This window comes from Bos javanicus, chromosome 6, assembly GCF_032452875.1.
Source record: "Bos javanicus breed banteng chromosome 6, ARS-OSU_banteng_1.0, whole genome shotgun sequence".
Lineage (NCBI taxonomy): Eukaryota > Metazoa > Chordata > Mammalia > Artiodactyla > Bovidae > Bos > Bos javanicus.
Window position 1 is genome coordinate 84,176,881 of NC_083873.1, and position 24,096 is coordinate 84,200,976.

The 24,096-nt window shown below is 38.6% G+C and overlaps 1 protein-coding gene across 2 annotated transcripts; it reads right to left on the reverse strand.

Moving 5' to 3' along the window:
- Positions 1–284: 284 nt before the first annotated feature.
- On the reverse strand, positions 285–22,435 carry LOC133249611 (transmembrane protease serine 11B-like protein). 2 transcript variants are annotated; one of them, XM_061420332.1, is made up of 10 exons: positions 22,231–22,435; positions 19,467–19,582; positions 9,481–9,599; positions 9,315–9,382; positions 6,084–6,244; positions 5,045–5,083; positions 4,067–4,241; positions 2,842–3,101; positions 1,954–2,096; positions 285–1,161 (listed from the first exon to the last, which is right to left on the reverse strand). In XM_061420332.1, exons 1-10 carry the CDS (start codon positions 22,236–22,238, stop codon positions 1,000–1,002), a joined length of 1,251 nt encoding a protein of 416 aa, XP_061276316.1. In that variant the 5' UTR covers positions 22,239–22,435; the 3' UTR covers positions 285–999. The 2 variants fall into 2 exon arrangements, with proteins under 2 accessions (XP_061276316.1, XP_061276317.1); XM_061420333.1 differs by lacking the exon at positions 19,467–19,582 and having other exon boundaries at positions 22,231–22,433.
- Positions 22,436–24,096: the final 1,661 nt, after the last annotated feature.

Sequence of the window (24,096 nt, forward strand, 5' to 3'; positions counted from 1 at the left end):
AAACTTGGAAAACACAGAACAAAATTACATGTAGTTTCACTATATATTACAAATGTTTAAGTAGATAAATTAAGAATTTTTTAGTTGGAGTTTCAATATTAAGCTCTCAGAAATTAATAGAATGAACAAGGTAGCTTTTTTACCACCCTGGAGCCCTCTCCCAAGTTATGAACCAAGTGGCAAGAATAACAGGGAAAAAAAAAAGAGAGAGACGGTCAACAGTAAGACTCTAGAAAACAAACCAAAAAAGAAGAAAAAAAAATTGTCATATTGAACAAAGAGAGTTTGTTTTTTAATTTGTTTTAATTAAAATATACTTTCATGGTTCATAGCTACTCTTTTTATACATGTTACAAATGAAGAATCTCCACAGAAGCCTGTATGAACAAAGCAAAATTAGTGTACCTGGTTTCTGTGAGTCAAAAAGGTGTTTTTTTGCCTAATGTTGCTTATGGTGAAATTCTTAAACAATGATTTCAAGAGTTGATCAAGATCCCATGACAAATAGGAGACTCTCTAAGCCATGCCTAAATTCAGACCAGATTTAATTCATAGCTACATCCCTTCCACAAAAGATAGAAAGGAAGGCATATCCAGTGTGTTCCAACCAACTCTCAGAAGGTATTGGTTCTAGTCTCCTAGAGTGCTGCTTGCTAACCTGCAGTGGACAAGGACATATTTTCTCAATTCCAGAAAGTCTGAATGACTAAAACCAAGAGTGTTACGGTGTAGAGAGATAACCATGTTGTGGGCGCGAGAAATAGAAAACAAATAGAAATGGTACATTTTGATAGGAACATTTTCTTTAGTTAGGCTTTTCTCAACTAAACATGAGATTTTTTGTCTAGTCGAGTCTTCTCAAAGATCATAAATATTCCCTCAAAACCACAGTTTTTTCAACATAATTATTATACACACCAATTTAAAATACATGTTAAATAAGGCTTAGGAGTAAGAGGCCAAAATGACCTAAAACAGGGTCTATAAGATGCTTTCCTCTTAGATACCAGTCTTTGAGGCAATCCAGTTGCGGTAGGCAGTCACTCGTGTATAGACTCCTGGTTTATTGACTGTACCACATTCTGTTCCCCAGCTCACTATTCCAACAAGGTACCAAATATTTCGAGAGTTGGGATGAACTAGTGGTCCTCCAGAGTCACCCTAAATAAAAAATATTTGTCATTATGAGAATTTACCTCGATACTTTACTTACATAAAGTAGTAAGCCCAGATGAATTTGTGGTTCACGCTTCATAGAGACTGTCGGAAGGTGTATGATGTAAGTCTAACCTCAACTGTGATGGACTAGCCTATATATTCACTGGGGCTCTTTGGGGTAAACTTGAGTCTTGAAGCATGAACTGATAAGCATTCCATCAGAACACTTTGGGAGACATATATTATGGATATACTTGGAGTAGCAGGCTTCATATCTGAAAAATGTAACAAAACTGTAGCCCATGAGGCTACAAAGTAAAAGAAATAGTCTAGAAGTAATTTAAACATTTCTGAGACTGAGAATTTAGTGAAATATTGCTTAGAGTATGGACTGTGATGCTAGGCTATTTTGATTTATATACCTGATCTCCTGCATGCTAGCTTTGTGCCCTTTTGCAAATTACCTTCCTCTGCCTCAATTTCCTCATCTATAAAATGATAGTAATGATAGCATCTACATCACAAAGTTGTGATGAGGATTAAATGGATTCATATTTGTAAAGGACTTCAGTCAGTGCTTAACTCAGAGTAAGTCCAACATGTATTTATTAAACACTTATAAACACATGTGGCATATAGGGGAGAATTACTTTAGTCCCAGAGCTGAGAGGGAGTTTGACTGGACTGTAAAGAGTAAATTAACTGAAGCACAGAATTACTTTCATAGTGATAATTTACATAAAATAGTAGTTGCTTATATACTATATGGTCAGTGTGAATAATATCCAGACTTACCTGGCATGCATCAATATTTCCTTCTAAGTAGCCAGCACATAGCATTGTGTCTTGTATCATCCCATTATATGCTTCCCAAGCATTACAAGTGTTTGTATCAATAATCTTCACAGGTGCTTTCTGAAGTAATACTGGATATTCACCTAATGGACACGAACACTATCAGCAAAAGAGCTGCTCTGTAGCATAGCAGGATGGAAAACTAGCTTTGTCCTCTCTGTATAAGACTTATATTTGACTCTGCTTATTCTAAGACTGAAAAAGCCCCTTTCCATCACTCAAACCAAAGAAAAAGAAATTTGTAAAGAATTGGGCTTCCACGGTGGCTCAGATGGTAAAGTGTCTGCCAGTGAGGCAGGAGACCCAGGTTCAATCCCTAGGTTGGGGAGATCCCCTGGAGAAGGGAATGGCAACCCACTCTAGTACTCTTGCCTGGAAAATCCCATGGACGGAGGAGCCTGATAGGCTACAGTCCAAGGGGTTTTGAAGAGTCAGGCACAACTGAGAGACTTCACTTTCACATTCTAAGAATGAAAAAGCTCCTTTCCCTCACTCTAACCAAAGAATATATTTTTAAAGAATAATTTGAAACATCTTTCTAATGCTGTCTTCCTTTGACCTTATTTCCCTTCTTACATCTTTGCAGCAGCACCTTTTTAGTTAGGTTCTCCAGGTCAAGGGGTTTCCTCTACCAAACTGGCCTCCTTGGAATGTTCCAAATCAAGGATTTGCAAAGTCATAACTTCATATGCACCTTCCTCGAACAATTTCCTCGAAGTACTGGGCCTCCAGGGCTAAATGATCCTTTCGTTCTATCCCTGGATCATTTTTTTTTTCTTGTTTCTTTTGTACCTTGAATATTAAGTTCCTACTCAAAACTTAACTTACCATCATATGAAAGTGCTCCCCATCCTGTGACAACAACTCCTTCACCTGGTGGAAAAATCTGTGTGGCTTCAGGAAGACAAACTGAATGGACATCGTTCTTAAATAAAACTTTTTCAGTAAGCAATATAACTGCAATGTCATCATGAAGTTCACCCCTGATGTAGTTTTCATGAATAAAAATTTGCTGAACATAGTGTTGCATATAGGGGAGATTTACTCTGGTGCCAAAGGTGACAGTATAGTTCCTTGGATCTTGTGAACTGAAAGAAATAAAAATCATATATTTTGCATTTATTTCAGAGAAATAGAGGTACATGCTGCATCAGTTATAGTCTTTTCATGACATTAATGACAATTTCTTGCTTTGCAATCCATTAGCAGTGGTACAATCTGATTTTTTAAAATTCACTTGAAAAATCTTCTTTGAGTCCTTATACCTATACTATGTAAGATGATTAAGATGTAGAAATTAAATAGTTGATGCCTTCAAGAAATTTAAATCTAATGAAAGATGGGCATGAACACAAAAAGTTATAATTCCCTAAATGGTTGTGTGACCACAAAATAGGAGGACTTAAATCTGCATGCTCTTGGGACTGGAAGATTTCTTAGGAAAAGTAGCATTTTGATGAGACTATAGAGCTGAGTCATACTTGCCTAAAAGACAAGGAGAGAAGGAGATAGGCAGGTGCAGAGTGAGAAGGAGATAGGCAGGTGCAGAGTGGGAAGGAGGTATGAAACAGGATTTTGTGTGGTAACAATTGCAAGTCATTTGGGATATCTTGAGTATGAAGTGATGAGAGATAAGAAACATGTGAGAAATAAAATGTCAAGAATGAATGACTTTTTCCAATCTTACTAATAAGGTAGGAAAGCCTTAGATTGGCTTATCATATGATTTGTGTTTCAAACAAGAACACTTGAGAACGAGAAGGAATCCTATTGATGATTACACTGGGATAACAGGTGTAAACTGGAACTTTAGCCTCCCTGAAAGAAAGTGTTAGTCGCTCAGTTGTGTCCGATTCTTTGCAACCCCATGGACTGTAGCCCACCAGTTTCCTCTGTCCATGGAATTCTCCAGGCAAAAGTACTGGAGTGGGTAGCTGTTCCCTTCTCCAGGGGATCTTCCTGACCCAGGGATCGAACCCAGGTCTCCTGCATTGCAGGCAGTCTAACTGAGCCACCAGGGAAGCCCTAGCCCCAGGCAATATGATGAACTTACTTTTTAAAGCAGTGAGCTGCAGTCAACAGGTATCTGTCACTGATCAAAGATGCTCCACAGTAGTGCTGGCCATTCTTTTTGAGACTTGCTTGCCAGGGCCACTCTCCTTCCTGAGCAGTGGATCCACCCCTGATTCTATCATATGTAGCTGACATCCTTGGTCGTCTCCCACAGCCTGTCAGAAAGAGTCAGTGTTATACTGTTGAGAATAGAAAGATCCTGTTTGATTACAAAACTGAGATTCAGCTCAGTTATTCTTGTGTTGTTCTATCTGACAGTGTCTCTCACTGAAAGGAACAGAATGTAATCTACACAGGAATTACTAGCAACCCCTGGATCACCTTCCTACCCATCATACTATCTCCAAGACTCTTCAACACTTGGAGGATATGGAAACTGTGCAAGGTGGATAAAGACACCATTAAGTACATGGACTCTGCAACCAGACTCCCTGGTCTGAATTCTGGCCCCATCATTTACAAGCTGTATGAATTGGAGGAAATTGCTTCACTTCTGTATGCTTCAGTTCCCCATCTCTAAAGTGGAATAATAATTTTTGTAGTTCAGTTGCTAAATTGTATCTGACTATTTGTGACCCCATGGACTACAGTTGGCCAGGCTCCCCTGTCCTTCACTGTCTCCCAGAGTTTGCTTAGATTCATGTCCATTGAGTCAGTGATGCTATCTAACCATCTTATCCTTGACCATTCCCTTCTCCTTTTGCCTTTAATTTTTCCTGATATCAGGATCTTTTCCTATGAGTTTACTCTTCACATCAGATGACAAAATACTAGAGCTTCAACTTTTCAGCATCAGTCCTTCCAAAAGAAATAATAATAATACTTATCTAGGATTGTTGTGAGGATTGAATGAGTTACATGTAAAGCAATTAGAACTGTGTCTGATTGAGAATAACAAATCTTGATCAATATGTTTTACATCATCACATACATTTAATTAAAAAGTATCTGAACTTACGGTTGTTGATTATCTTTTCAGCTTTGGCCTTACTGATTTCTGAAATAGAAGAAAAGGCTCATTGTAAATTTAATTACTAGCATTAATCACTGACCCTGGGGCTGGTGATGGTAGGTCCAGAGAGAAATAATTTTGAATCTCAGGATAAAGTGTCAACAGAAGGGAGAAAATATTGGCTTATTTGAATTGTTCTTTTACTATATATGAATGCGCAATATGGAAATACTATCTTCATAGTTCCACATGAGAGACTTCATTTAATTGGAATTGTACCAGCATCGTGCATTGAACCTGGACTGGCATCTCGTCTCATACATGACATTTCACATGTTTCAATGCCATTCTCCCAAATCTTACCACCCTCTCCCTCTCCCACAGAGTCCATAAGCCTGTTCTATACATCAGTGTCTCTTTTGCTGTCTCGTATACAGGGTTATCATTACCATCTTTCTAAATTCCATATATTATGCGGATGGTATGGGGAGGGAGGAGGGAGGAGGGTTCAGGTTGGATTTTCTTTTAAAAATTTAAAATAAATTAAAAAAAATAAAATAAAAAATTAAAACGGAAAAAAAAAATAATTGGAATTGTATTCTATATCATCCAAAGTGGAAAATTGCTAGTATACTTCCTTTGAAGAACAGGAAGACCTCCAGGTGAACCTGATTCCTGTCAGTAAACAAAAATAACTTTTAAAAATTGACTTGTCTTATAATGGCTGATCGAATCCTATTTCTGAAAGTTATAGGAGATCATGAAAAGAATACAAGAATACATCACTACTGTAAGGATTGTTCAAAGTTTTACTATTTACTTTAGAATAAAGAGCAGCTTTTCCCTCAGAGAACTAATTTTAAGGTGTGGCATTATTATGATCTAAGTGTGTTTTAATAATGAAGAATACAAATTGTTGCTCTGATATAAAACTGTGACTTATTCATTAAGAAAATGGGAATCAGCTTTGTGCTTGGTGCTTGTGATACATGTCCAGGATAAAAAGGTGAGAGTAACACTACTTCCATCTAGTACATAAGCTTACCCTCAAGTGTAAGCGAATCAGGATCTGTGGTCAAGGATCCTGAGTGGTTCCTCAGCATTTGACGTAAGATGCTTTCAATCCCTCTTCTTGTGTTTTCTTTCATTGATTTGGGCGCCTTGAATACCAGCCATATATGTGCTGTCACACTGTTGTCAGCAGGACTAAAAACACAGTAAAAGTTTCATATGTTGCTAAAAATGAACATTTTGTCTTTATTCCTTGACCTCTTATATCTTCACTTCGGTTCTTTTGTAGGTGTTTGTAGTACCTTCTCTTTAAATTAATCACAGGATCATCCAGCTGCCTACCTTTGCTCGTGTGCATACAGCTATTCAGTTTAGAAGACAAGTGGTTCTACACATCTAAAAATGTAGGAAAGGCTTGAGGCACAGAGTAAAAGTATCATATAAGAACCGGGATCATTTATTCCTACATTCATCAGTCATTTATTGAGCTGCTATGAAAAGTGACTAGGTGTTATGGGGTGATACAAGGGTGACTATAACAGAGTTCCTACTCTCAAGAAGTTTCCAGATTTCTAAGAGAGATGACATCTATACAAATGACTATAATAAATTAGTGAGGCAAAGCAATAAGATGTTTATCTTATCTGCAAATAAGACAAGTCATGGTTTACTTAAAGTATCAGAGAAATTTTTATCGAAGAGGTAACATACACACTAGACCTTAAAATATTTTTATCACTATTTCATCATCAAGCAAAAATTGCTATCAGGCAGAGCAAAGGAGGAATAGTACTGCAGAATAACTGAGTAGCAATAATATTAATTAGCATTTACTGGGTATCTGCGGTGTTCCAGGTACTACATTATGACGTTTATTATCACACTTAGTCTCTACAACAACCCTGCACCTTAGGTGTCATTACCTTCCTTTTGCAGACAAGGAAAACTTGAGACTTTGAAAGTCTACCCAATGTGCTCAGAGGCTTCCCTGGTGGTGCAGTGGCAAAGAATCTTCCTGCTAATGCTGGTTTCCTGGGTTCAATCTCTGGGTTGGGAATATCCCCTGGAGAAGGGAATGGCAACCCATTCCAGTATTCTTGCCTGGAGAATTCCATGAAGAGGGGAGCCTGATGGGCTACAGTCCATGGGGTCTCAAAGAGTCAGACATGAATAAGCATGCAAACATTCAATGTGCTAAAGATCACACAGTAATTAAACTAAGATCCAGATACAGTACAATTGACTGTCTAACCCAGGCTCATTACACTATGCACTCTGTCTCCGTGCCCAGTTGGCCAGTGACAACAGTGTCTAGGAGACTGAGTTCAGATGGAAGAGGATTTGAATACTAGCCAAGGGGTAGTGGTAAAGAGAAGTTGTTGAATAAAACTGTGCTTGTGGAAGATTAACCTGACTGTCATGTTCAGGACAGATTTGGTTGGTATTGGAATGTGGGTGGGGGCAGTGCAAGAGGCGGGCTAATGGACTTGTAAGAATTGTTGAGCATCTCCGAGGTTAGTGTCTGAAGTGGTATTATTATGCTTTAGATCTTTCTAATGAATGATTATCTTTTGTTACGTAAATAAATAGTCATTCCTAGGTAGCACTTAGCTAATACAAGTTTGATTATAGTACCAGTTGAAAGTCAAAAGTATTAGATGCTCAGTCGTGTCTCTCTGTGACCCCATTGACTGTAGCGCACCAGGCTCCTCTGTCCATGGAATTTCCCAGGCAAGAATACTGGAGTGGGTTGCTATTCCCTTTTCTAGGGGCTCTTTCAGACCCAGGGATTGAACCCAGGTCTCCCACATTGCAGGCAAATTCTTTACTGTTTGAGCCATCATCAAGCTGTGCCAAAATGAAAACCTCAGACCTATAGCCTCTCCATCACTTTCCATGGGCTCACACTTCCAATAGATACCTGAAGTTATGTGTGTGGGAAAACCAAGCAGAAGCCTTGAGGTGGTTGCAGTCCTGTTTGAAAGATATCCTTTAGTGTTAGCCTCCCACTGTTTCCAATACTAAAATCAACTCCCAAAATTAATTCTAATTGAGCTTTTGAACCATTTTGCAATTCTCGGAGTCCCCTTGAGTTTCAGGAGCAGCAGAAGAAGGGCAGACATAGTCTGATGGCCTTGACTAAGGTAAAAGCAATAATAGCTTTCATTGGAAAAGTGTTTACTTGCAAATATTTCCATACACATTATCTTCTTTGATCTTAAGTATAGTTTTATGAGGAATGCAGTGTATGTGTTATTATCACTATTTACAGACAGGAAAGCAGAGTCAGAGTGATGTAGCGATTCACTCAAGACTCTAGGGTTACTAAGTAGCAAAGCTGGATCAGGTTGTTTAACTCGTATTCTAGAGCTCCATTGGACTTCCCTGGTAGCTCAGCTGGTAAAGAATCTGCTGGCAATATAGGAATCCCAGTTCAATTCCTGGATCGGGAAGATCCCCTGGAAAAGGTATAGGTTACCCACTCCAGTATTCTTGGGCTTCCCGTGGCTCAGACAGTAAAGAATCCACATGCAATGCGGGAGACCTGGGTTTGATCCCTGGGTTGGGAAGATTCCCTGGAGGAGGCCATTGCAACCCACTCCAGTGTTCTTGCCTGGAGAATCCCCATGGACAGAGGAACCTGGTAGGCTACAGTCCATGGGGTTGCAAAGAATCAGACACAACAGTGACGAAGTATAGCACACAGAGCTCCATTAAGTAGTCCATATTTCTGCAAACTCTTGCAGAAAACACAGCACAGCTATTTTGCTTCTTGTTCTGGCCACTAAAAGGATTTCCTTGGAATCAAAGTCTGGTGTAGAAATGCTTTTTTCTACTGTAAAAGAACTCTAGGGCAGTTCTCCAAGGTGTTTAGCTAACTTGCAAGAATAGAAAAACATGAAAAAACATATGTATTTATGTTACAGCTAAATAAAAATGTTATGCCATCAAACATTGGTCTAAGAGACCAGTTAGTATTTGCTGAACATAAAAACTTTAAATACTAGAGAAATGATTCATATGTGATTTAAGAAATAATGTATTCTCAGTGTCGCTAAAAATGAACTTAACTAAATAGCTCAAACTGTGCGTTAGTTGTACACTAAACAATTAGCCTGATATTTGGCTTAGGATGATGTCATTCATTAGTAACTTACTGGCTAATGATTGTAATATGTCAACAGACTCTTTTTATAGTGGTATTTGAAATATAATGATATATGTGATAGGTTGATAGCTTTTCTTACAGTTATTAGTTACTTACACCAGTGTGATGACTTGAGAATTGATGTATTGTCTGTAAATGCTAGAACTCTGAAATGCGTCAGACATCTGTTAAAGAGAACATAGAGTCAAACATTAAATTCCAGTAATAAGTTTATGTTTCAGAGAATTAACAATGAACTAAATATAAGAAAATATTACTTTACCTTCGTCTCAAGAATTTTGCTAAGATAGTTATTTTCTGGTGATGTCTCCTTTTCATAATTTCTATTATATGGGATATTCAGCACTTTAAAGCTACCTTGGTAATAGTAGGTCTTGTTTTCTGTGAGATAAGGAAATGATCCAAAGATTATTTAAGTGAAATGGATTTCAAATCCAAATATAAATTACATGGTAATACCAGCTATTAATAGTAAATAATATGTTCATATTAGATATTTACAAGCCTTGTGAACCTTTCTGGGGCAGCTGATTAGATAAACTGGGCTTTGTGGAAAGTATTTATAAGACCAATAATGGAGCAGATCCATTTCAGACAAAGGTCAGAAAGAAGAGTTACATCTTGATTGAGACAGATGAAAGTGAAAGTCACTCAGCCGAGTCTGACCCTTTGCTACCCCATGGACTGTATGTATAGTCCATGGAATTCTCCAGAATTCTCCAGAGTGGGTAGCCCGTAACCTTCTCCAGGGGAATTTTCCCAACCCAGGGATCAAACCCAGATCTCCCACATTGCAGGCAGATTCTTTACCAGCTGAGCCACAAGGGAAGCCCAAGAACACTGGAGTGGGTAGCCTATCCCTTCTCCAGCGGATCTTCCTGACCCAGGAATTGAACCGGAATCTCCTACATTGCAGGTGGATTTGTTACCATCTGAGCTATGAGGGAAGCTAGGACATGCTATAAATGATATCTGTCTAGAATAATCAATTTTTGGAGTATAAATAAAAATTTTTGGGACTTCCCTGGTAGTCCAGAGGCTAAGACTCTGTGTTCCCAATTCAGAGGCTCTGGGTTTGATCCCTGATAAGGGAACTAGATCCCACATGCTGCAACTAAAGATGTTGCATGCTGCAACAAAGATCAAAGATCCCCATGTGCTACAACTAAGACCTGCTACAGCCAAATAAATAAAATAAAAAGTAAATATTTTAAAAATTATTAGCATTAGCACCCCACTCCAGTACTCTTGCCTGGAAAATCCCATGGACGGAGGAGCCTGGTAGGCTGCAGTCCATGGGGTCTCGAAGAGTCGGACACGACTGAGTGACTTCACTTTCACTTTTCACTTTCATGCATTGGAGAAGGAAATGGCCACCCACTCCAGTGTTCTTGTCTGGAGAATCCCAGGGATGGGGGAGCCTCGTGGGATGCTGTCTATGGGGTCGCAGAGTCAGACACGACTGAAGTGATTTAGTAGTAGTAGTATGTGAAGATACTTTATAAAAACCATGTGAAGAATACCCATTTTTCAAGAGAAATGTGGTCTCAGAGATATTCAGTAATTTACCTAGCATCATTTAGCTACTAAAAAGAGCCAAATATCAATACCTGACCTCTTGACCTGTCTGACCCTGAAGCCCACATCTAATCCATTACATTTCCTTCCTAAATTTTTATAGATATTATGCTGTTTGATATATAATGCATCTTACTCCTAATATGTGATAGATAGAAGCATCTAGGAATATGCTAGATAATGGATAGTAGTGCTTAGCATATAGTAAACACTAAAAAAACGTTAGCATTATTTTGTAGTATGATCATTGCCTTTGAAGATTATCTTGTGGGAGAGACAGGCTCAAAATGGAAAAAAGTATACATGAGATACGAATAAGGACATAATTAAATGATAAATTTAACTGTTAAACTACAAGTTCTGTATGAATATAGAAAGGCAGACACCGTAATTAAAATAAAATATGAAACAGGAAAACAATAGAATGGGAAAGACTAGAGATCTCTTCAAGAAAATTAGAGATACCAAGGGAATATTTCATGCAAAGATGGGCTCAATAAAGGAGAGAAATGGTAGGGACCTAACAGAAGCAGAAGGTATTAAGAAGAGGTGGAAAGAACACACAGAATAACAAGACAAAAAAGATCTTCATGACCCAGATAATCACGATGGTGTGATCACTCACCTACAGCCAGACACCTTGGAATGTGAAGTCAAGTGGGCCATAGGAAGCATCACTACGAACAAAGCTAGTGGAGGTGATGGAATTCCCGTTGAGCTATTTCAAATCCTGAAAGATGATGCTGTGAAAATGCTGCCCTCGATCTACCAGCAAATGTGGAAAACTCAGCAGTGGGCACAGGACTGGAAAAAGTCACTTTTCATTTCAATCCCAAAGAAAGGCAATGCCAAAGAATGTTCAAACTACTACACAATTGCACTCATCTCACATACTAGTAAAGTAATGCTCAAAATTCTCCAAGCCAGGCTTCAACAGTATGTGAATCGTGAACTTTCAGATGTTCAAGCTGGATTTATAAAAGGCACAGGATCTGCCAACTTCAAATTGCCAACATCTGCAGGATCATCAAAAAAGCAAGAGAGTTCCAGAAAAACATCTATTTCTGCTTTATTAACTATGCCAAAGCCTTTGACTGTGTGGATCACAATAAACTGTGGAAAATTCTGAAAGAGATGGGACTACCAGACGACTTGACCTGCCTTTTGAAAAATCTATATGCAGGTCAGGAAGCAACAGTTAGAACTGGACATGGAGCAACAGACTGGTTCCAATAGGAAAAGGAGTACATCAAGGCTATATATTGTCACCCTGCTTATTTAAATTATATGTAGAGTACAGCATGAGAGATACTGGGCTAGATGAAGTACAAGCTGGAATCAAGATTGCTGAAGAAATATCAGTAACCTCAGATATGCAGATGACACCACCCTTATGGCAAAAAGTGAAGAAGAACTAAAGAGCCTCTTGGTGAAAGTGAAAGAGGACAGTGAGAAAGTTGGCTTAAAGCTCAACATTCAGAAAACCAAGATCATGGCATCTGGTCCCATCACTTCGTTGCAAATAGATGGGGAAACAATGGAAACAGTGTCAGACTTTATTTTGGGGGGCTCCAAAATCACTGCAGATGGTGACTGCAGCCATGAAATTAAAAGACACTTACTCCTTGGAAGGAAAGTTATGACCAACCTAGACACCATATTAAAAACCTTATTTTGCCAACAAAGGTCCATCTAGTCAAAGGTATGGTTTCTCCAGTAGTCATGGATGGATATGAGAGTTGGACTATAAAGAAAGCTGAGCACCAAAGAATTGATGCTTTTCAACTGTGGTGTTGGAGAAGACTCTTTAGAGTCCCTTGGACTGCAAGGAGATCCAACCAGTCCATCCTAAAGGAAATCAGTCCTAAATTTTCATTTGAAGGACTGATGTTGAAGCTGAAACTCCAATACTTTGGCCACCTGATGGAAAGAACAGACTCATTAGAGAAGACCCTGATGCTGGGAAAGATTGAAGGCAAGATGAGAAGGGGATGACAGAGGATGAGATGGTTGGATGGCATCACCGACTCAATGGACATGAGCTTGAGTAAACTCTGGGAGTTGATGATAGACAGGGAGGCCTGCCATGCTGCAGGCCATGGTATTGCAAAGAGTCGGACATGACTGAGTGACTGAAATGAACTGAACTGAACTGATACATTGTCATTATAAATATGGTGGAAATATTTTACAGTGAGAAAAGTGAGGGAAAAAGAAGTTGAAAACTTCTTAAAATGCTGAAAATGTGTAGTTATAAATAATCATTTGCGAGTGAACATTGTTAATTATTGTTAGCTGGTTTGTGGTCATGGATCATTTATCATAGAGATAGGGCTTTGCAGTGGTAATGTACTAGGTTTTACTATAGGTAGCAAAAAATAGACCTTGAAGATGTTCAATTTTATTTTTCATAATTCATTGTTCACAATGCATCCTTTAGTTCTTTATTTAGATTTCTAAATATCTCTGCAATACGTGAACTGTGAACTTCCTGATGTTCAAGCTGGTTTTAGAAAAGGCAGAGGAACCAGATATCAAATTGCCAACATCTGCTGGATCATGGAAAAAGCAAGAGAGTTCCAGAAAAGCATCTATTTCTGCTTTGTTGACTATGCCAAAGCCTTTGACTGTGTGGATCACAATAAACTGTGGAAAATTCTTCAAGAGATGGGAATACCAGACCACCTGACCTGCCTCTTGAGAAATCTGTATGCATGTCAGGAAGCAACAGTTAGAACTGGACATGGAACAACAGACTGGTTCCAAATAGGAAAAGGAGTACATCAAGGCTGTATATTGTCATCCAGCTTATTTAACTTATATGCAGAGTACATCATGAGAAACACTGGACTGGAAGAAGCACAAGCTGGAATGAAGATTGCCGGGAGAAATATCAATAACCTCAGATATGCAGATGACACCACCCTTATGGCAGAAAGTGAAGAGGAAATAAAAAGCCTCTCGATGAAAGTGCAAGTGGAGAGTGAAAAATTTGGCTTAAAGCTCAGAAAACGAAGATCATGGCATCCTGTCCCATCACTTCATGGGAAATAGATGGGGAAACAGTGGAAACAGTGTCAGACTTTATCTTTTTGGGCTCCAAAATCACTGCAGATGGTGACTGCAGCCATGAAATTAAAAGACGCTTACTCCTTGGAAGGAAAGTTATGTCCAACCTAGATAGCATATTCAAAAGCAGAGACATTACTTTGCCAACAAAGGTCCGTCTAGTCAAGACTGTGGTTTTTCCAGTGGTCATGTATGGATGTGAGAGTTGGAATGTGAAGAAGGCTGAGTGCCGAAGAATTGATGCTTTCGAACTGTGGTGTTGGAGAAGACTGTTGAGAGTCCCTTGGACTGCAAGGAGATCCAACCAGTCCATTCTGAAGGAGATGAGCCCTGGGATTTCTTTGGAAGGAATGATGCTAAAGCTGAAACTCCAGTACTTTGGTCACCTCATGCGAAGAGTTGACTCATAGGAAAAGACCCTGGTGCTGGGAGGGATTGGGGGCAGGAGGAGAAGGGGACAACAGAGGATGAGATGGCTGGATGGCATCACTGACTCGATGGACATGAGTCCATGGGGTCGCAAAGAGTCAGACACAACTGAGCAACTGAACTGACTGAACTGAAATATCTCTACTTATTATAATAGTCAGTCATGACTATTCTTCAGTGTAAATCAATAAGTTGGCCAGATCCAAACTGATTTTATTACAATTGCAAGCAGCTCCTTCCCAGAGCCGGTGGATAAACTGGAACATTTAATATCTAAGATATTTAAGGCTGAGAAACTATCCCCTAGAACAAGGAAATCAATTCTTTTTCAAATTTTGTTTATCTATATTTGGCTGCTCTGGGTCTTCATTGCTTCCGGTGGACTTTCTCTAGCTGTGGCGAGTGGGGGCTACTCGCTAGTTGTTGTGCTTGTATGCGAGCTAAGTTGCTTCAGTCGTGTCAGACTCTTTGAGACACTATGGACCATAGTCCACCAGGTTCCTCTGTCCAAGGGCTTCTTATTGCAGTGGCTTGCCTTGTAGTGTGTGGACTCTAGAGCACAGGCTCAGTAGTTGTGGCCCATGGGTTTAGCTGCCCCACGGCATGTGGAATCTCCCAGACTAGGGTTCGAACCTGTGCCGCCTGTATTAGTAGGCAGATTCTTAACCACCGGACCACCTGGGAAGTCCAAGGAAATAATTTCCTGAGTATTCTATTCTTACTTTAATTCTATGCAAGAAGCCTAATATACCACTGAGGTTGTTCAGTATGCTAAGATCACTGTGAATATAGCCTTTGTACTCTGTTGGTACCTGATGAGATGAAAATAACCCCTTAGAGATGAAAAATCTAAAGCACATATTTGCACCTTATGATTAACATTCTCATCTCTAAAGTAGTCCAAATGCAAATATGAATTGAGAAAGATAAGGTGCAGAAAGATTTATTTTACAACCTTTCCATGACTTGATTACTTACAACTTATTTCTGTATAGACACCCTGCAATTTACACACACATGGTTTTGAAGGATTGGGTTTTGGTTTTTTGTTTGTATTTTTTGTACTGAGTGCTCTAGGTGCAATAGAGTTTAAGAGAACATTTCTACTTAAGTCTGTGGGACTACAACATTCTCCTTTCTCTAAGCTCAGAAAAAGACCAAAAGAAAAGGGAAGGCTTAATTTAAAGAGCTCTAAATGATTGACGAAACTAGATCCCAGTGTCTCCCCCAACTGCTAAATTTTCTGGATTAGGAGAAGGCAATGGCACCCCACTCCAGTACTCTTGCCTGGAAAATCCCATGGACGGAGGAGCCTGGAAGGCTGCAGTCCATGGGGTCGCTGAGGGTTGGACATGACTGAGCCACTTCACTTTCACTTTCACTTTCATGCATCGGAAAAGGAAATGGCAACCCACTCCAGTGTTCTTGCCTGGAGAATCCCAGGGACAGGGGAGCCTGGTGGGCTGCCGTCTCTGGGGTCGCACAGAGTCAGACATGACTGAAGTGACTTAGCAGCAGTAGCAGCAGCAGCAGCAGCAGCAGCAGTGAAAACTGAGACACTGTTTAAAGCATGTGCACATTCTAAAAATGTATATGCTGAATTCTTCCCCTGCCCCGCTTCATTTTTCCCCTAGCCCAGAATATGCTCATGTAAAACAAATGAAGTTTCTCTACACCGAGGAATTCTGACCAGTTCAAGAAAAAATATCTAAACATATTGGTAACTTGAATTCTCTCAACAAAACCACCTAAATAGCACAGTCTATAGTTAAAACCATTGTCAACAGATATCTCTTTCATAGTGAGTTTCAGTCAGCTCTTTAACCTCCAATCCTAAATATTAGCAGACACTGAGCTGAAAGATTAACATATATTTGAGACAAGTATCTAATATGAAATATTGCCAAAATAAACAGAGAAAACATTTGAGGAAAGAGACTAAAAACTAAGACAGATTATTATATTTGGAGAAAATTTTGTAAGAAATAAAACCAAGATGTTATATAAAGGAATAACCAGATAATTAAAAAGCAGTTATACATATAACTGCAGAAACAAAGAATTCAGTAGAAGTTTGGAAGATAAACTTGAGAAAATGACCAAGAAAGTCATTTTTAAAAATATGAAGGGATGGAAAAATAGAAAGAAACAGATAAAAAAATTAGAGACTACATTTAGGAAGCCTAATATCCAAATTACAGGAGCCCCAGAAAGAGGGTAAAAGGGTAGAAAATTATCGAAGAAAAAAATCTAAGAAAAATTTCAGGAACTGAAGCACATGAGTTTCTAGATTGAAAGAAAGAAAAGAAAGTGAAGTCACTCAGTCGTGTCCAACTCTTTGTGACCCCATGGACTGTAGCCCACCAGGCTCCTCATCCATGGAATTTTCTAGACAAGAGTACTGGAGTGGGTTGCCATTTCCTTCTCCAGGGGATCTCCCCAACCTGGGGAACGAACCCGGGTCTCCCGCATTGCAGGCAGACGCTTTTACCATCTGAGCCACCAGGGAATCCCAAGAATCCCACTTCACTTCACTTTCTAGATTGAAAGGATCCATTAAATGCCAGCACAATGAATAAAAATAAGATCTAGATTATATCAAATTACCATAAAATTTCAAAATACTGGGGACAAAGAAAAAAAAATCCAATAAGGTTTCAGAAGATGGGAGAGTAGGAGAAGAGTTTTCATTCAAAAGTTTGAAATCAAAATGTCATCAGAATTCTTGGCAGAAACTATAAAACATGAAGATTATAGAGCTCTAACTTCAAAATTCAAAAGGAAAACATTTTTCAACCTAGAATTCTATACTGATAATTAAGGTCAAAAGTAGATTGTGATATTTTCAGACATGTCAAAATGTAAACTTCCCTGAAAGTTTCTGGAACATACATTCCACAACTAAGTGAAAGTGAAATTTGCTTTCCGACTCTTTGAGACCCTGAGGACTATATAGTCCATGGAATTCTCTAGGCCAGAATTCTAGAATGGGTAGCCTTTTCCTTCACCAGGGGATCTTCCCAACCCAGAGATCGAAGCGAGGTCTCCTGCATTGCAAGTGGATTCTTTACCAGCTGAGCCAGAAAGGAAGCCCAAGAATACGTCAGCAGATAGCCTATCCCTTCTCCAGAGGATCTTCCTGACCCAGGAATTGAACCGAGGTCTCCTGCACTGCAGGCGGATTCTTTACCATCTGAGCTATCAGAGAAGCCCACAGTTAAGTGAATAAAATAATAAAAAGGAAATCCAGGTATTAGGGGGTTAGACACAGTCGACAGTTGAAAATAACTCTTAGAAAGTCGCTAAAGGGAAATTCCAAATCAACAACCATGTAGCCAGGGAGTGAAGAAGTATGACATGAATAGTAGAAAGTAAATACATATCGATAGTTGAAAAGCCCAGGTATAGCAATATTAAGCGGAGAAGGCAGTGGCACCCCACTCCCGTCCTCTTGCCTGGAAAATCCCATGGACAGAGGAGCCTGGAATGCTGCAGTCCATGGGGTCCCTGAGGGTTGGACACGACTGAGCGACTTCACTTTCACTTTTCACTTTCATGCATTGGAGAAGGAAATGGCAACCCACTCCAGTGTTCTTGCCTGGAGAATCCCAGGGACGGGGAGCCTGGTGGGCTACTGTCTCTGGGGTCGCACAGTGTCGGACATGACTGCAGTGGTTTAGCAGCAGCAGCAATGTTAAGAACCAAACAGTTGAAAACGGTTGCTCTGAGAAATGGGAAATAAGGGTAGCGGAGGAGGGCTTGCTTTTTTATAAAAAGCTGTAACAGTTTGACTCTTAAAACTAAAGTATATAAAGCTTGCTGCTGCTGCTGCTAAGTCGCTTCAGTCGTGTTCGACTCTGTGCGACCCCATAGAGGGCAGCCCACCAGGCTCCCCCGTCCCTGGGATTCTCCAGGCAAGAGTACTGGAGTGGGTTGCCATTTCCTTCTCCACTGCATGAAAGTGAAAAGAGAAGGTGAAGTCGCTCAGTCGTGTCCAACTCTTAGCAACCCCATGGACTGCAGCCTACCAGGCTCCTCCGTCCGTGGGATTTGCCAGGCAAGAGTACTGGAGTGGGGTGCCATCGCCTTCTCCGATATGAAGCTTAGGAGGAGAAAAAAAATCCAAGCATAGCAAAGTCATGGATAAAGGAGTAATGGTGAGCATATGAATATTTGAATATGAAAATATATTCATTCAAAACTCCAAAACTGTAGTAATTATAATTGTAAACCAAAATAAAGTGCTATAAATGTTGACAGTGAAAAATAATAATATTGGTAACAAACTACTGGGAAGTGTGACAGACAAATGAGAAGTCTGTGTACTTATTTTTAAACTTTCATAGCAGGATATGAATAACATAATGTCTAAAGTTAAAACACATGATTTTTAAAAGTGACTCCAACTTCTCTCTTATTTTCCAAAGTCTTTTTTAAAATGTATGAAGAGAAGACTTTTTATTGTTAATATCTTTGTTATCAAGAAAAAAATAGTCAAAATTCAATATTCTTTGATTTCTTTTCATCACACGGACTGTAGCCTACCACGCTCCTCTGTCCATGGGATTTTCCAGGCAAGGGTACTGGAGTGGGTTGCCATTTCCTTCTCTCTTCGTCACATACAATGAGTATAATATTTTAATTATCAATATAAAATAATACCCTTGATACCATCTTGGTAGATTATTTTTCTGACTGTCCACCAATTTTCCATGTACTCACGTCTTTATATAGCATACATTATGCTGGTAAAGAATCCTGGTGGCTCAGCTGGTAAAAAATCCACCTGCAATGTCAGAGACCTGGGTTGGGAAGATCCCCTGGAGAAGGGAAGGGCTACCCACTAGTATTCTGGCCTGGAGAATTACATGGACTGTGTTGTCCATGGGGTGGCAAAGAGTCGCACACAACTGAGCGACTTTCACTTTTTACCAATTATCTATGCACTCATGTCTTTATAAAGCATACATTATGTTACCTGTGTATATTCAAAAAGATGTCTGTAATACACTGACAAATGTTGACAATGCTTATTTCTGGGATCTTGGGTCATTCATTAATGGCCTTTCTAAAAGGAGATTATTTGTTGTTTGCAATTGTTTCTTTGTCTTGTAGAAATAGAAATGAAGATTGCAACAAACTTAAAGAAATAGAAATGTTTTCTTTACCAACCTACTGCCAGAAAATGAACTAGGAGACCAATAGTGGTTCCTAGGATTGCCACCACTCCAAACACAATGAGGAAAATCACCCACAGTGGCAAAGATGTCCGAGAAAATGTCACTGGTCTGCAAGTAAAGAATATGAATAAGAAAGACATATTAGAAAAGTCAGCCATTCCAAATCTTTATTTATTTTCTCTTGCTCACACCTAGAATATCCACACTCTAAACACATTAGTAGCAAAAGACATTTGAAGACAGGAAGGAAGGAAAGAAGAAAGGATGGAAGGAGAGAGGAAGGAAAGAAGGAAGAAAGGGGAAAAAGGAGGTGAAGCCTATGAGCTTATCTTACAGCTTATGACTGAACCTCTCTGGATCTGTGCTATGAAATTATTTTTCAGGAGTTATGATGCTTGGTGCCAAGTTACCTTTACTTAGACTCTAGTTCCCTCCCCTGATCAATGGGTAGTGGAAAAAGTAAGTGAAGACCTTGCCAGGTAGGGGGGGGCAGGAGGAGAAGAGAATTTATAATTTTTATCCTATGATTATGATCCTATGTTATTTACTATGTCCTTATTATATAAAAAGAACACCCACAAATATGAAGTGCCATATTGGATCAGAGCAGTGCCCATCTCCCTGCCATGAATTCGCAAAGCTTCTGTGGCAAGGATCTAAAACATAGCTTTAAGAGTTTTCCTATTTCATTGGACTAGCCCTACAAAAGAATTTGAAACTGAAAAATACGGTTTTGAAGTCTTTACTTTCATTTGTAGTGTTTCCTCTCTTCCTCTTGGTCTTTCATCACTCAGAACTCTTGTGCAGCCACAGACTACCTAAGGTCTCATCAAATGCACCTTCAGAGGCAACCATGCTTTAAGATTCCCCCAAGATGCCCCAGGCAATCAGATTATTGCCTCACCCTGAGAAGTTACTCACTGAACTAGGGCCTGAACCTTTCCTGGCTAAATAGCTGTGCTTAGAAACAATGGCTTAATCCTTTGGACTCTTTCAGTTTAGGACTTCACACAAGTGTCAGAATGACGGAGAAGGAGGAGGTGCTCTATAAATAAAAATAATATTACCCGCCCAGCATAAAAGTGATGACTAGCTTACAGGCAAAATGAAACAGAACAAAACAATCTTTTTGTTTCTTCTCCGCTTTTAAGTGTGTGTGAACGCTCTTTCCTTACTGATAGACCAAAGATGAGACTAATAAGAAAATATCAGGGTTACAAATATCATAATATTTTTAATAAAAAAGAAATCACATAACAGTATTTACTTTAGTTCAATAAAAATATTCTTAGTTTGCTCTATCGCAGTGAGCATGCTCTTTCTTTTTTAAAAATGAAAAATTTATTTCATTGAAGTATAGTTGATTTATAATGTTGTGTCAATTTCTACTATACAGGAAAGTGATTCAGTTACACATATATATACATTCTTTTCATATTCTTCCAATAGGTTTATCAGAAGATATTGAATATAGTGTCCTGTGCCGCACAGTAGGACCTTGTTGTTTATCCATTCTATGTATAATAGCTTGCATATGCTAAATCCTCTCCAGCACTCCCCTGACTGAGCATGCTCTTTCTAATTATATTTTTACATGAATTTATTTTTATTTCATATTGGAGCACAGTTAATTAAGAGTATTATGTTAGGATGCACATTTTTTAGACAAATATTTGTGTAAAGTATGAGTTTGTACTTCAGTTATCCTAATTTATAATGTTATAAATATTATAAATTAGGATCAGTTAATTTTGGTATATTGTATACACTGTAATGAAAACTCCATGCATGTTTTTAAAAGGTTGGCATGAATAATGATTGTTCACATGATGAAGTAATAATCTAATTAGATACTTGAGGTAACACATATCTATACATAGTTACACTATTCTAGTTTATGAACATTTTACAGATAAAAATACATAATTTTATATATTATTCTATAGAGAACCCTTATGAAGCAATGGTACTGTGAGATTCAAGGTTATATCCATGAAAGCACTTCAGAAAGCACAGATATTAAACAAAAATGAAGGATTCATAATCATTACCACCAATAACAATTTAACATTAGCTTTATGAGGGAAGAAACTTATCTCTGCTTCCTTCTCTCCACTTTAAAATAGTCACACATTGACCTAAATGGCAAGGAAATCCAAAAAAGAGGGGCTATATGTACATGTATAGCTGATTTGCTTTGCTGTACTGTAGTAAATAGCACAACATTGTAAAGCAATCATACTCCAAGCATTTTTTAATAAATAAAAATATAAAATAGATAACCAACAAGAGACCTGCTGTGTAGCACAACGAACTCTGCTCAATACTTTGTAATAACCTAAATGGGAAAAGAATTTGAAAAAGAAGAGATACATATATTTGTATAACTGAGTCACCTTGCTGTACACCTGAAACTAACACATTATTAATCAACTAAATACTCCAATATAAAATTTTAAAAAGTTTTAATTAAAAAGCAGTTACACATTAATATTGTTTTTCATTCACAGAATGTTAAGAGGCATGTTAGCTTTTTGAAGCACTCCCCAAATTGCTAAAAAAAAACCCCTATAGATCCCAGGTACAACATGTAAATAAGAGGGTTGCTCCCAGGCAGGAAATCCAAACTGCTGTGGAAAAATTATGACTCCCCCTCAAACTCAATTGTTTTACTGCACCCCTTGGGTGGGAGTCATAGTGGGGAAAGTGTTAATTCTTTTTATGTCAGAATTTTAGTCAAGCAAGTCTCCACTTACCTGTACATAATGTACTGATACAATGGCTGTTGATGTTAGTAATGATAAAGGAAACTTCTGTACTTCTTTTGTCCTGATCAGTGGTTCTCAGGTAAATGTACTAACCACAGTGATACTTGGGATCTTAAGGGCTGGGTGCAATAGCAGAAAGCAATTAAAAGTAAACTTGTTTAACAAGTGTTGATGACAACTTGGATCTGTGATTTAAAGAAAGAAAAGAAAATTCTCTTTGAGTTGGATACCAAGACATAGACATAATGTGCGTTGGTCATCTGACAGGTCCACCCAAGAAATATCACCACAAATTGGTGAATCAGTGTTCTGACTCAGATTCCATCCACCCCTTTCCTGATACTGTGGCTCCTCCTCAGTGAAACCAACTGTACCTACTAGAGCAGTCTCTGACAAGGGACTTAAATGTACATTGTGGGGTGTTTTTTTTTTTTTTGATACAATAATTCTGTTACAGTATATACACTACCATGTGTAAAACAGATAGCTAAGTAGGAAGTTTCTATATAACACAGGGAGCTCTGTGATGACCTAGAAGAGTGGGATGGGATGGGAGGGAGGCTCAAGAGAGAGGAGATATATGTATATATATATATAGCTGATTTACTTCATGTTATAGCAGAAACTAACACAAAACTGTAAAGCCATTATACTTCAATTAAAAAAAATAATTTTGCCACAGCATTACTCATTTGAAACACACTTAATCTAAAAATTCTCCCTGGACTCTCTGCACATTTTTGAAGGAATGGATTTACTGATGGAAGTGGGTTTTGGTATAAGATTTATCAGTTCTATTTTGATAATTCTTCATGGGAAGTGGAGTTAACTAATCTAGTCAAGCATTATTTTACTAAGTGAATCAAGAAAATAGTAAATACTTAATATGAGATATTTATGAATGCTGTAAAGAAAATAAAGCAGAATAATTGGGTAGAAAATGGTGGGAGGCTATCTTTATGGTGGTCAGGAAAGGCCTCTCTGAGGAGGAAACTTTTGAACACGGACCTGAATGATAATATTAATAGGTATGACTCATCTTCCTAAAACATATTCATAACATTTCTTCATTTAAAAATCATCAAAACTCTCACTTGCTTTCAGGATAAAATAGAAACCTCACTGGTTAATATTCAAGGTCCTTAGAATGCCATTTCTTTTTACAATACTGTTCCATTACAGCATGCTCTAACAGGAAGGGCATGACCTCTGTCCCAAGGCCAGGACCACTAGTAACTAGTTGTTTGGCATAAATCTTTCTGAGCATCCCTTTTCTCTTAAGTAAGAATGGAATCTAACAAGATTGTACATGTAAGGTAATTGTTATCAACCAATTGTTATCAATTGGCCATGTAGGCCAAGTGCTTGACACAGTGTACAGGACATTTATTATCTTCACAATGACTTTACCTAAAACTTGACTTTCCTTGAGCTATTTCTCACAGTTCTATTCCTTGAATGGCTTCCTGGGTAGCTCAAATGGTAAAGAATCTGCCTGCAATGCAGGGAAACCTGGTTTTGATCCCTGGGTCAGGAAGATCTCCTGGAGAAGGGCATGACAACCCACTCTAGTGTTCTTGCCTAGAGAATTCCATGGACATGGACAGAGGAGCCTGTTGGGTTACAATCCACGGAATTGCAGAGAGTTGGACATGACTGAGCGACCAACACACACACATTTCTTGAATGGCAAGTGCTTTCCTACCTCTAAGATTAACACACCCAGGACTGCCATTTCTACTATCTAATGTTTATCCATGCTTCATGGTCCAACTTAACTACTATGACCTTCATAAACCCTTCCCTGGAATTGTTAATCTTTAATCTAAACCCTTCTCTTTAATCTTTTTTTTA